The 14,816-nt window shown below is 37.3% G+C and overlaps 1 protein-coding gene across 2 annotated transcripts in view; it reads left to right on the top strand.

Moving 5' to 3' along the window:
* CD2AP (CD2 associated protein) overlaps positions 1-14,816 on the top strand; it is a 152,146-nt gene that overhangs the window by 64,275 nt on the left and 73,055 nt on the right. For both annotated transcript variants that reach the window (XM_077998608.1, NM_001266309.1), the window contains 2 exon segments: positions 377-477; positions 10,780-10,900. In XM_077998608.1, the coding sequence (XP_077854734.1) occupies positions 377-477; positions 10,780-10,900 (222 nt within the window).

Genomic DNA, 14,816 nt, shown 5'->3' with positions numbered 1-14,816 from the left:
ACAGTCGTATAAGTACTAATTTTAAGTAGTATTCCCAGACTTGATTAGGAAGTAGTCTGAAAATCACTAACCTAGAGAATTTGTCTGATGAATTTGTTGTGCCAAGTGTCTTTTATTGTCTGTTTTTTTAGTCTCAAAAATGGTAATGGGTATTTGGATATTTTGCTTTTGTGTAAATGGTGGGATAAGATGTATAAGCAGATTTTATTGCCTGAAGCCTTAATATTTGTAGTGTGGGGCTTGGAGTAAAAAGCTAACCAGGGCTGATTGTGATTAGCTGTTTAGAATGTCCTATGACTATAAACATGGCATGTAAATATACTGTTTTCAAAAATGATCTTTCTTAATCTAATTTCTTATATGTTACTTTCTTTAGAGACCAAGAAGCGTCAGTGTAAAGTTCTTTTTGAGTACATTCCACAAAATGAGGACGAACTGGAGCTGAAAGTGGGAGATATTATTGATATTAATGAAGAGGTAAGGAAAAAATGTGTTACAGATAAAACAGCAATGGTAATTGATGCTGTGGATTTTAGAAAAATTAATTGTAAGAATATTAGTCTTTTGTGAGAACTGTTGTCACTTTTGAAAAAAAATTAAATTTTAAGGTATAGAGTTTCTTTACTTATCAGTGCTGTATTTATGTATGTATTTGTATTTCCTGCCTTTAGGAATAAAAATGCCCCTTTAAAGCTAAAAATTAATGTAATCTAAGTAGTTAAGAACATAAACAAGACTTTTGATTCTGAATTTACCATAGGCACAAAGCAGTGAAATAGAAGGAATTTTGCCTTTTGTGTAATAAAGGAATACAAAGCAAAATCGTTTTAAAAGCTCTGCCTGGTTTGAATTATCACGTTCAAATATTAATAAAAATACTTTGCTACATTTTGGTATCTTAGAAAGGGATTTTAAAATATTTTAAAAACAGAGAGATCATGGTGGACAGGAGGCAGGACTAGATTGCAGCTCCCACTGGGACAGACAGAGCAGCATGTGAAGGCTCACATCGTGAACTTTTGCTCTAGAATGACTGCAGGAATACGTTAGGAAAGCGGAGAGAACCCACAGACCCTCTGAAGGAAGGCAGCTGCTCCTGTAGGACCTGGGAGACACCCCAAATACTCAGTCGCAGCAAGATCCGCCCAAGAAGAGTCTGAGATCAGACATGCCTAGCCCTGCCCTCACCTAATGGTCCTTCCCCACCCACCCTAGTAACTGAAGACAAAGGGCATATACTCTTGGGATTTCCAAGACCCTGCCCACCACCTGTTCCTCCCCATACTACATAGCTAATGCTCTCTTGAGAGTGCCACCTCCCAGCAGGAGGCCAACCAGCACAAAAATAGTGCATTAAACAACCAGAGCTAAGGACCTTCACAGAGTTCATTTCAACCTGCCCCCACTCCCACCTCCAACCCCAACTGCCACTTCCACCAGAGCAGGTGCTGGTATCCACGGCTAAGAGACCCACAGATGGTTCACGTCACAGGACTTTGTGCAGACAACCCCCAGTACTAGCCCAGAGCCTAGTAGACTAGCTGCGTGGCAGAAGAGAGATAATCACTACAGTTCAGCTCTCAGGAAGCCACATCCTTGGGAAAAGAGGAAGAGTACTACATAAAGGAGCACCCCATGGGACAAAAATAATCTAAACAGCCTTGAGCCCTACACTTCCCTCTGACAGAGCCTTCCCAAATGAGAAGGAATCAGAAAACCAACTCTGGTAATAAGACAAAACAAGGTTCTTTACCACCTCCCAAAAATCACACTAGCTCACCAGCAAGGGATCCAAACCAAGAATAAATCCCTGATTTACCTGAAAAAGAATTTAGAAGGTAAGTTATTCAGCTAATCAGGGAGACATCAGAGAAAGACGAAGCCCAATTTAAGGAAATAAAAAAAACGATAGAAGAAGTGAAGGGAGAAGTATTCAGTGAAATAGATGCCATAAATAAAAAAATAATCAAAACTTCAGGAAACAATGGATGCACTTACAGAAGTGCAAAATGCTCTGGAAAGTTTCAGCAATAGAATTGAATAAGCAGAAGAAAGAACTTCAGAGTTTGAAGACAAGGTTTTTGAGTTAACTCAATTCAACAAAGACAAAGAATAAGAAAATATGAACCAAGCCCCCATGAAGTCTGGGATTATGTTAAATGACCAAACCCAAGAATAATTGGCCTCCTTGAGGAAGAAGAGAAATCTAAAAGTTTAAAAAACCTATTTGGGGGAATAATCAGAAGAAAAACTTCCCCAGCCTTGCTACAGACCTAGATATCCAAATATAAGAAGCTTAAAGAACACTTGGGAAATTTATCACAAAAAGATCATTGCCTGGGCACATTGTCATCAGGTTATAATTGGCCTTCCTGAGGAAGAAGAGAAATCTAAAAGTTTAAAAAACATATTTGGGGGAATAATCAGAAAAACTTCCCTGGCCTTGCCAGAGACCTAGACATCCAAATATAGGAAGTTCAAAGGACACCTGGGAAATTTATCATAATAAGATTATCGCCTAGGCACATTGTCGTCAGGTTATCTAAAAGTTAAGACAAAGGAAAGAATTTTAAGAGCTGTGAGGCAGAAGCACCAGGTAACCTATAAAGGACAGTCTATCAGATTAACAGCAGATTTCTCAGCAGAAACCATACAAGCTAGAAGGGATTGGGGTCCTATCTTGAACCTCCTCAACAAAACAATTATCAGCCAAGAATTTTGTATCCAGCAAAACTTAGCTTCATAAATGAAGGAAACATGTAGTCTTTTCCAGATGAACAAATGCCGAGAGAATTCACCACTACCAAGCCAGCACTACAAGAACTGCTAAAAGGAGCTCTAAATCTTGAAACAAATCCTGGAAACACATCAAAATAGAACCTGTTTGAAGCATAAATCTCACAGGACCTATAAAACAAAAATACAAGTTAAAAAGCAAAAACAAAAAACAAAAGAACCAAAGTATACAGGCAACAAATACCCCAATGAATGGAATGGTATCTCACATCTCAATACTGATGTTGAATGTAAATGGCCTAAATGCTCCATGTAAAAGATACATAACTGCATAATGGACGGGAATTCAACAACCCTCTGCTGCCTTCAAGAGACTCACCTAATACTTAAGGAATTATAAACTTTAAAGGTAAAGGTGTAGAAAGAGATATTTCATGCAAATGGACAGCAGGAGTAGCTGTTCTTATATCAGACAAAACAAACTTTAATTCAACAGCAGTTTAAAAAGACAAAGAGGGACATTACATAATGATAAAAGGCCTGTCCAACAAGAAAACATCATAGTTATATATATATATGCACCTAACACTGCAACTCTTTAATTTATAAGACAATTACTAATAGGCCTAAGAAGTGAGATAGTAACACAATAATAGTGGGGGACTTCAGTACTCCACTGACAGCACTAGACAGGTCATCAAGACAAAGTCAACAAAGAAACAATGAATTTAAACTATACCCTGGAACAAATGGAGTTAACAGGTATTTACGGAACATTCTACTCAACCACCACAGAATATACATTCTATTCAACATAGGCCACAAAATGAACCTCAGTAAATTTAAGAAAATTGAAATTATATCAAGCACTCTCTCATACCACAGTGGAATAAAACTGGAAATCAAAGGAGTCTTCAAAACCATGCAAATAATGGAAATTAAATAACCTACTCCTGAATGATCATTGGGTCAGAAATGAAATCAAGATGGAAATTTAAAAATTCTTCTTACTGAACAACAATAGTGACACACCTTTCAGGACCTCTGGGATACAGCAAAGGCGGTGCTAAGAGGAAAATTAATAGTTAATCACCTAACTTTTAACGTAAGTCAACTTAAAAGTTAAAAGTTGATAGCCCTAAATGCCTACATCCGAGACTATGAAAGAGCACGGGTAGACAATCTAAGGTCACCGAACGAGAGAAAGAACAAACCAAACCCAAACTCAGCAGAAGAAAGGAAATAACCAAGATCAGAGCAGAACTAAGTGAAATTGAAACAAACAAAAAATACAAAAGATAAATTAAAAACGGATTCTTTGAAAAGATAAATAAGATTGAGAGATCATTAGCAAGATTAACCAAGAAGAGAGAAAATCCAAATAAGCTCAGTTAGAAACAAAACTGGAGATATTACAGCTGACACCACAGAAATACAAAAGATCATTCAAGGCTACTATGAACTTTTTTCCATGCATAAACTAGAAAACCTAGAGGAGATGGCCGAATTCCTGTAAAGATACAATCCTTTATTAAATCAGGAATAATTACACATGCTGAACAGAACAATAGCAAGCAGCGAGGTTGAAATGTTAATTTAAAAATTACCACCACCAACAAAAAAGGTCCAGGACCAGATGGATTCACAGCAGAATTCTACCAGACATTCAAATAATTGGTACCAATCCTTTTGACACTATTTCAGGAGATAGAGAGAGGGAACCTTCCCTAAATCATTCTGTGAAGCTAGTATCACCCTAATACCAAGACCAGGAAAGGACATAACAAAAAAAGAAAACTATAGACCAATATGCCTGATGAATATAGATGCTAAAATCCTTAACAAAGTACTAGCTAACTGAATCCAACAACATATCAAAAAGATAATGCACCATGATCAATTGGGTTTCATATCAGGGATGCAGGGATATTTTAACATACACAAGTCAGTAAATGCGATATGTCACATAAACAGAATTAAAAACAAAAATCACATGATCATCTCAATAGATGCAGAAAAAGCATTTGACAAAATCCAGCATTGCTTTATGATTAAAACTCTCAGCAAAATTGGCATACAAGGGACATACCTCAGCGTAATAAAAGCTGTCTATGACAAATCCACAGCCAGCATAATACTGAAAAGGGAAAAATTGAAAGCATTCCTTCTGTGAACTGGAATAAGACAAGGATGCCTGCTCTCACCACTCCTCTTCAATATAGTACTGGAAGTCCTAGCCAGAGCAATTAGACAAGAGAAAGAAATAAAGGGCATCCAACTCGATAAAGAGGAAGTCAAACTGTCAAACTGTTGGCTAATGATATGATAGTTTACCTTGAAAACCCTAAAGACTCCTTCGAAAGCTCCTAGAACTGATAAAAGAATTCAGCAAAGTTTCTGGGTACAAAATTAATGTATGCAAATCAGTAGGTCTTTTATATACCAACAACAGTCGTGCGGAGAATCAAATCAAGAACTCAACCCCTTTTACAATAGCTGCAAAAAATAAAATAAATAAAATAAAATAAGATGCTTAGGAATACCTTACTAAGGAGTCAAAAGACCTCTACAAGGAAAACTACAAAACCCTACTGAAAGAAATCATAGATGACAAAAACAAATGGAAACACATCTCATGGTCATGGATGGGTGTAGAATCAGTATTGTGAAAATGACCATACTGCTAAAAGCAACCTACAAATTCAACAGAATTCCTATACGTACCACCATCATTCTTCACAGAATTAGAAAAAAAATGCTAAAATTCATATGGAACCAAAATGAGCCTGCATCGACAAAGCAGGACTAAGCATAAATAACAAATCTGGAGACCTCACATTACGTGATTTCAAATTATAAGGCCATAGTCACCAAAACAGCATGGTACTGGTATAAAACCAGGTATATTGGCCAATGGAACAGAATAGAGAACCCAGAAATAAACCCAAATACTTAGAGCTAACTGATCTTTGACACAACAAACAAAAACACAAAGTGAGGAAAGGACATCCTTTTCAACAAATGGTGCTGGGATAGTTGGCTAGCCACGTGCAGGAGAATGAAACTGGATCCTCATCTCTCACCTTATACAAAAATCAACTCAAGATGGATCAAGGACTTAAATCTAAGACCTGAAACTCTAAAAATTCTTGAAGATAACATTGGAAAAACCCTTCTAGACATTGACTTTGGCAAGGATTTCATGACCAAGAACCCAAAAGCAAATGCACTAAAAACAGAGATAAATAGCTACAACCTAATTAAACTAAAGAGCTTTTGTATGGCGAAAGGAATAGTCGGCAGAGTAAACAGGCCACAGAGTGGGAGAAAATCTTCACAATCTATACATCTGACAAAAGGACTACTATCCAGAATCTACAGTGAACTCAAACAAATTAGCAAGAAATAAACAATCCCATCAAAAAGTGGTTTAAAGACACGAATAAACAGTTCTGAAAAGAAGATGTGCAATGGCCAATAAACATATGAAGACATATTCAACATCACCAATTATCAGGGAAATGCAAATCAAAACCACAATATGATACCACCTTACTCCTGCAAGAATGACCGTTAAAACAAAGAAATAATAGATGTTGGTGTGGATGTGGTGAACAGGGAACAGGGAACACTTCTGTATTTCTGGTGGGAATGTAAACTAGTACAGCCACTATGGAAAACAGTGTGGAGATTCATTTGAGAGCTAAAAGTAGAACTATCACTTGATCCAGCAATCCCACTACAATCCCAGAGGAAAAGAAATCATTATATGAAAAAGATGCTTGCACAGACATGTTTATAGCAGCACAGTTCACAATTGCAAAAATGTAGAACCAGCCTTAATGCCCATCAGTCAATGAGTGGACAAAGAAACTGTGGTATGTATATATATGCTGGAATACTACTCAGCCATAAAAAGGAATGGTTTCATGGCATTTGCAGCGACCTGAATGAGATTGGAGACTATTATTCTAAGTGAAGTAACTGAGGAGTGGAAAACCAAACATCGTATGTTCTCACTTTTAAGTGGAAGCTAAGCTATGAGGATGCAAAGGCATAAGAGTGACACAGTGGACTTTGGGGCCTCGGGGGGAGAGGGTGGGAAGGGGATGAGTCATAAAAGACTACAAACTGGGTGCAGTGTATACTCCTCAGGTGATGGGTGCACCAGAATCTCACAAATCACCACTAAACAACTTATGTAACCTAACACCACCGTTCCCCCAATAACCTATGGAAATAAAAAAATGAAAAAAACATTTTAAATAATTTTTCACATCTCTGCTTTTATCATTTGAAGGAGTATTTAAGTTTCATTTTGCAGTTGAAGGTCATGTTTTCAACATGTATATTTTGCTATCGTGTATTATAGCATGGATTGATTTTGTGTCAAAACATCTGTAATGTAATTTATCACTAGTGTTTATGTTTATACAAACTTTGATTGTGTTTATACAAAAGGCTGTTCTATTTTATTTTCGCTTGGTTTCTGTAGTAGTAGTAAACATTTTTTGGCTTATGTTATGTTTGAAGCACTGTGCTGGGAATTTCAAATGTATTATATCCTTGGAAGTTTTAAAAAACCTAAGAAGATAGGTATTTTTATCCCCATTGTACATAGGAAGAGACTGAATCAAGGAAGATAAGTGGTGGCTGTTTTAGTTACTGTTGCTGCATACCAAGCCATCTCAAACTTGGTGGCAAAGAACAACGGTTGTCTCATGCCTGTGAGTCAATAATTCAAATGGGGTATAGCCCGAATGGCTTGTCTGGGGCCCTCAGCTGGAAAGATTCAATGCTGGGGTCTCTTGGAATAATAGGAAGTTTTTTTCACTCACATGTCTGGTGCCTAGAAACCTTGAAGACTGGAACTGCCAATTGGAGAGCCATTATGTTAGCCTTTCCATTTGGGTTGACTTTCTTACAGTACGGGCATCTCAGGGTCGTCGGACTTATATATATATGGCATTTCACAGCTCTTAAGTGCAAGCATTTCAGCACATGTGGTGTTAGCTTTATTGCCCTTTACCAACTAGCATCTGTTGGTTACAAGTGAGTCATAAGCCACCAAGATTTAAGGGGTAGGGAACAGAGACCACCACTTCTTCGTGGGAGGAGTGTCAAGGTCACAGATGTAGGATGAGAGATCTTCTTGCAGCCATCTAAGTCTGAATTTCAATCCTTGCAGTCTGTTTTTTTTTTAAATTTTTTAATTTTTTATTTCAATAGGTTTTTGGGGAACAGGTGGTGTTTGATTGGATGAGTACATTCTTTAGTGGTGATTTCTGAGATTTTGGTGCACCCGTCACCTGAGCAGTGAACACTGTATCCAATGTGTAGTCTTTTATCCCCTGCCACCTCCACTTTCCCCCCAAGTCCCCAAAGTCCTATGTATCATTCTTATGCCTTTGCATCCTCATAGCTTAGCTCCCACATATGAGTGAGAACATACGATGATTGGTTTTCCATTCCTGAGTTACTTCACTTAGAATAATAGTCTCCAATTCCATCCATGTTGCTGTGAATGCCATTATTTTGTTCCTTTTGATGGCTGAGTAGTATTCCATGATGTGTGTATATATACACACCACATTTTCTTTTTAAATCCACTTGTTAGCCGGGCGTGGTGGCTCACGCCTGTAATCCCAGCACTTAGGGAGGCCGAGGCGGGCGGATCACAAGGTCAGGAGATCGAGACCACGGTGAAACGCCGTCTCTACTAAAAATACAAAAAATTAGACGGGCGCGGTGGCGGGCGCCTGTAGTCCCAGCTACTCAGGAGGCTGAGGCAGGAGAATGGCGTGAACCCGGGAGGCGGAGCTTGCAGTGAGCCGAGATCACGCCACTGCACTCCAGCCTGGGTGACAGAGCGAGACTCCGTCTCAAAAAAAAAAAAAAAAAATCCACTTCACTTGTTGATTGATAGGCGTTTGGGCTGGTTCTGTATTTTTGCAATTGCAAATTGTCATGCAGTCTATTTTTGAGTTTTTTACCACTGTACTACTCTGCCTCCTAAGAATTCTTTAAGTAACCCTATCTCCTCAGTTGTTGCCAATGGGGATTCCAGGTACAGATAATAGACAGCCGATGTTTCTCTCCCTTTGTTGTATCTATTCTAGTTTGGTCTACCTGTCTTCCATCACAATTAGTTTGGATCACTTCCAGTTCTTTGGTGCTTCCTTAAGTCTGATAAAAATTCTGGTCACTTCATACTTTACTGCCTTCCTTTTCTCCCTCAAACAGCTTGTATTCTAGCACCCATTTTGTATTTTAGCTATACCTTCCATGAATAAATAATTTATTTTTAAGTCATTAGAGTTTTACTTTTATTCAGTCTTTAATATCACATTGTTTTGGTCATTTTCTTTTTGGGGGGAGCATTTTTTTTTTTTAATTCTTTCAAACCCTTTCTATTTGCTCCTAGCAGTATTTTGTTCATATGTTAGTTATAGTACCCCTTACATTGTATTGTAGACATCTGCTTATTGTTTTTTTCTTTAGACGTTTTATTGAAGAACAGGGATTTCTCAGATGCAAGTTTGAATCTTTCCCTAGTAGTTAACACCATGGCTTACACATAGTGGCTGTTAGATGAATAACTTAGTAAAAGATTGCCTACCTTTTATGAGATGGAAAACAATTAAAAATATTTTAAACAAGAAATAGATCTTTTTCTAGCTATATTATGTGTAGTGCTGCTAAGTACATTTTGACAGTGAATAGTTTACTCTTTTTTAAATTTTCTTTTTCTTTTCTTTTTTTTTTTTGAGCTGGAGTCTCACTCCATTGCCCAGAGTGGAGAGCAGGAGCACCATCTCAGCTCATTGCAACCTCCGCTTCCCAGGTTCAACTGATTCTCCTGCCTCAGCCTCCCATGTAGGTGGTACTACAGGCGTGCACCACCACACCTGGCTAATTTTTTTTTTTTTTTTTTTTTTTAGTAGAGATGGGGTTTTACCATGTTGGCCAGGCTGGTCTCAAATTCCTGACCTCAGGTGATCGGCCTGCCTTGGCCTCCCAAAGCGTTGGGATTATAGGCATGAGCCATTGCACCTGGCCTAAAAAATTGTTTTTAACCTGTTAGCACTCCCTAATATCCATATCAGAAGCTATACATTTTTAAAGTTGTTAAATATTAAGTAATTTCATGGAAATTGAGTAATCTTATTAGTAAGTGTAAATGTTTTTCTGAAGTGTTTGATTCATGAGGATGTGTCTGTTTGGAGGAAGGTGTTTAGTGGAGCTTGACATCTGGGTTTTTAAAAGTAGGAAATTATATTTAAGCTAAGAATCACTCACTGTTCAAGTAATAGGTTTAGCAATTTTCTGTGCCATTTGGGAAGTTATATTTATTTTCTTTTTTCTTTTTTTGAGACAGGGTCTCTCCTCTGTCACCTGGGCTGGAGTCCAGTGGCACAATCAGGCTCAGCCTGCCCAGTAACTGGGACTACAGGCACCAACCACCACATCCAGCTTACTTTCGTAGTTTTTTAGAGATGGGATTTCACCACATTGCCCAGGCTGGTCTCAAACTTCTGATCAAGCAGTCTGCCTACCTTGGGCTGTCAGAGTGCTGGGATTACAGACCTCAACCACCGTGCCTGGCCAGGAAGTTGCATTCTTAGAATCATCAAATTTTTTTCAAATAAAACATTTCCAAATACTTTAAATAATATACAAATCAAGGCTGAGTAGTGTTTACAAATGTGACATTCCAGAAGCTATGTACTTCTGGCTGTTAATACAGGATATATGGTTATTTCATATTTTCATGAAAAGTGCTTCATGGATTGCAATTGATTACAAGTTCTCATTGTAAATGTTGCAGATTGCAGTTGATATATGATTAATCCCATATATGAATAATCCACTAAAATTTAATCCACTTAAAATATATTTTCTTCATTGTGTTTTAAATTTTAAAGTGCTGATTTCACAGTGCTGGTTTTGTGGCCATTTGCTTTTGCAGCTTAATTTTCCCATAGGGTGATGATTTTCACTTAACAGAAGTTGTTTTTACTTTTGAATTGTGAACTTTTTCAGGTAGAAGAAGGCTGGTGGAGTGGAACCCTGAACAACAAATTGGGATTGTTTCCCTCAAATTTTGTGAAAGAACTAGAGGTAACAGATGATGGTGAAACTCGTGAAGCCCAGGACGATTCAGGTAGACTATTTTTTTAAATTTTTAATTGATTTAAATAAATTTTCTATATCATCTGGTGTTTTATTTTGTATTTTTTGAAACTCTATTCTTTCTTTTGAACTTTCAGTCAGCTTCAATTAGTCTACTTTAAAAAAGCAAATTATGATGGGGACTTAAACTGAATTAAATATCTGGTTCAATAATTTAATATTTTTCTTTCTCCGATTTCTGCTTTAACCTTAAGTAAATCTTTAGTACCCTGAGTTTAAAATGATTCATCTTAGGTTATCTGATTTCTTCCTAGTAAAGATATATTCATATGCATTTTTGGGCTGCCAAGTTTGCAAATGGACTGTTGAATACTTAGAAATTTTAGAAATGAGAAACAACCTTACTTTTGTTATTTTCTATATTTACATAATAGATTTTGTTTATTCTGGGCAGCCAAATGTCATTTAGTTATTTTGTGATGTTAGTTATTTAGAGACTCACCCACGAATTCTTCTTAATTTGCTTACCATTTAAGAGTATGATTGACAAAATTTTACCCCAAAGCTGGATTTAAATTTTGTTACTTTTAAGAATTGCTGTAGGAATTAGGAGAGTTTTGTTTTGTTTTCTAAAAGAGGTCTCGAATTTACAAGTGGAAATGTGGGGATAAGAATATGTTTTTCTTGATGGAAATGTATATGTAGTGAGAATTTTCAGGGATTTGGGTTAAGTAATATTATTTGACAATTTTATGATTAGATAGATTTGTAGATACTAGGAGTAGACCATAACCTTAAGGTTGCCAGTATCATTGGTTTTTGTTTTTAGAACTGGCTTAATGCAAACATATGAAAACTAAATATTAAAAATAATGAGGTGAATTTGTAAGATTGCTCAGACTGCTTATGTACTGAATACTTTTCATTGTGTCCCAGTGCTATATTTTACGTTTTAATCTGTCTTTAGTTACAAGATCATATTAAGTGTGTGAGTCTTCCATGATGGCAGAAACTATGTCTTGGTTATCTTTGCTTAACTGTATTTTTTTGGTTGACAAAACAGGAATAATTTTTTTTTTTTTTTTAACATGAAAGGGCTGTTTCATGAATTGACAGGTAGTTTCTAAGCATAAAGATGTTTGCAGCATCATAGATTGTTGTGAGCTGTCAGTTTTTTTTTCTTTCTTTTATCAGTACCTTCATTGTCTTATGTATGGAAGAGTAAAAATTTTGAAATTAAGTAGGAAAACAAAGTTGGTATAGCAAATGGGTTTATAAACTCAGTGCGCTCAGTGGTAAGAGAATGCAATTTTTTTTTCCTTTTTTTTTTTGTTATACTTAAGTTCTGGGATACATGTACTGAACGTGCAGGTTTATTACATAGGCATACACGTGCCATGGTGGTTTGCACCTATCAACCCGTCATCTACATTAGGTATTTCTCCTAATGCTATCCCTCCCCTTGCCTCCCACCCTCCGACAGGCCCTGGTGTGTGATGTTCCCCTCCCTGTGCTCCTATGTTCTTATTGTTCAGCTCCCATTTATGAATGAGAACATGTGGTGTTTTTCTGTTCCTGAGAATGATGATTTCCAGCTTCATTCATGACGCTACAAAGGACATGAACTCATTCTTCTTTTTTTTTTGAGACGAAGTTTTACTCTTGTTGCTCAGGCTGGAGTGCAGTGATACAGTCTCGGCTCACCACAACCTCCGCCTCCCGGGTTCAAGCGATTGTCCTGCCTCAGCCTCCCAAGCAGCTGGCATATGCCACCACGCCTGGCTAATGTTTTGTATTTTTAGTAGAGACGAGGTTTCTCCCTGTTGGTCAGGTTGGTATTGAACTCCCAACCTCAGGTGATCCGCCCACCTTGGCCCCCCAAAGTGCTGAGATTACAGGCGTGAGCCACTGCGCCCAGCTGAACTCATTCTTTTTTATGGCTGCATAGTATTCCGTGTGTATATGTGCCACATTTTCTTTATCCAGTCTAACATTGATGGGCATTTGGGTTGGTTCCAAGTCTTTGCTATCGTAAATAACTGCTGCAATAAACATGTGTGCATGTGTCTTTATAGTAGAATTATTTATAATCCTTTGGGTGTATACCCAGTAATGGGATTTCTGGGTCAAATGGTATTTCTAGTTCTAGATCCTTGAGGAATCGCCACACTGTCTTCCACAATGGTTGAACTAATTTACACTCCCACCAACATTGTATAGGCGTTCCCATTTCTTCACATCCTTTCCAGCATCTGTTGTTTCCTGACTTTTTAATGATCGCTATTCTAACTGGCATGAGATGGTATCTCATTGTGGTTTTGATTTGCATTTCTCTGATAACCAGTGATGATGAGCTTTTTTTCTATGTTTTTTGGCTGTATAAATGTCTTCTTTTGAAAAGTGTCTGTTCATATCCTTTGCCCACCTTTTGATGGGGTTTTTTCTTGTAAATACGTTTTAAGTTCTTTGTAGATTCTGGAGGTTAGCTCTTTGTTAGATGAATAGATTGCAGAAATTTTCTCCCATTCTGTAGGATGCGTGTTCACTCTGATGATAGTTACTTTTGCTGTGCAGAAGCTCTTTAGTTTAATTAGATCTCATTTGTGAGTTTTGGCTTTTGTTACCATTGCTTGTGGTGTTTTAGACATGAAGTCTTTGCCCATGCCTATGTCCTGGTATTGCCTATGTTTTTTTCTAGAGTTTTTATGGCTTTAGGTCTTATGTTTAGATCTTTAATCCATCTTGAGTTAATTTTTGTATAAGGTGTAAGGAAGGCATCCAGTTTCAGTTTTCTGTATACATCTAACCAGTTTTTCCAACAACATTTATTAAATAGGGAATCCTTTCCCCATTGCCTGTTTTTGTCAGGTTTGTCAAAGATCAGGTGGTTGTAGATATGTGGTATTATTTCTGAGGCCTCTGTCCTGTTCTGTTGGTCTGTATATCTGTTTTGGTACCAGACCATGCTGTTTTTGGTTCCTATAGTCTTGTAGTATAGTTTGAAGTCAGTTAGCATGATGCCTCCAGCTTTGTTCTTTTTGCTTAGGATTGTCGTGGCTATGTGGGCTCTTTTTTGGTTCCATGTAAAATTTAAAGTAGTTTTTGTGTAATTCTGTGAAGAAAGTCGATGGTAGCTTGTTGGGAATAGCATCAAATCAATAAATTACTTTGGGCAGTGTGGCCATTTTTATGATATTGAATATTCCTATCCATTAGCATGGAATGTTTTTCCATTTGTTTGTGTCCTCTCTTATTTCCTTGAGCAGTGGTTTGTCGTTCTCCTTGAAGAGGTCCTTCACATCCCTTGTAAGTTGTATTCCTAGGTGTTTTACTGCCTTTGCAGCCATTGTGAATGGGAGTTTACTCATGATTTAGCTCTCTATTTGTCTTTTATTGGTGTATAGGAATGCTTGTGATTTTTGCTCATTGATTTTGTATCCTGAGACTTTCCTGAAGTTGCTTATCAGTTTAAGGAGATTTTAGGCTAAATGATGGTATTTCCTAAATATGCAATCATGTCATCTACAAACAAAGATAATTTTACTTCCTCTCTTCATATTTGAATATCCTTTCTTTCTCTTGCCTGATAACCCTGGTCAGAACTTCCAACACTATGTTGAATAGAGTGGTAAGAGAGGGCATCCTTGTCTTGTGCTGGGTTTCAAAGGGAATGTTTCCAGTTTTGCTATTCAGTATGATGTTGGCTGTGGCTTTATCATAAATAGCTCTTATTATTTTGAGATATGTTCCATCAATACTTAATTTGTTGAGTTTTTTAGCATGAAGCAGTGTTGAATTTTATCGAAGGCCTTTTCTGTGTATATTGAGATAATTATGTGGTTTTTGTCATTGATTCTGTTTAGGTGATGGATTATGTTTGTTGATTTGCATATGTTGAACCAGCCTTGCATCCCAGGGATGAAGCCGACTTGATCGTGGTGGATAAG

This window comes from Macaca mulatta, chromosome 4 (genome assembly GCF_049350105.2).
Source record: "Macaca mulatta isolate MMU2019108-1 chromosome 4, T2T-MMU8v2.0, whole genome shotgun sequence".
Lineage (NCBI taxonomy): Eukaryota > Metazoa > Chordata > Mammalia > Primates > Cercopithecidae > Macaca > Macaca mulatta.
Note: the sequence above shows the minus strand (reverse complement) of the source record. Positions and strands in the feature narration are given on the sequence as shown.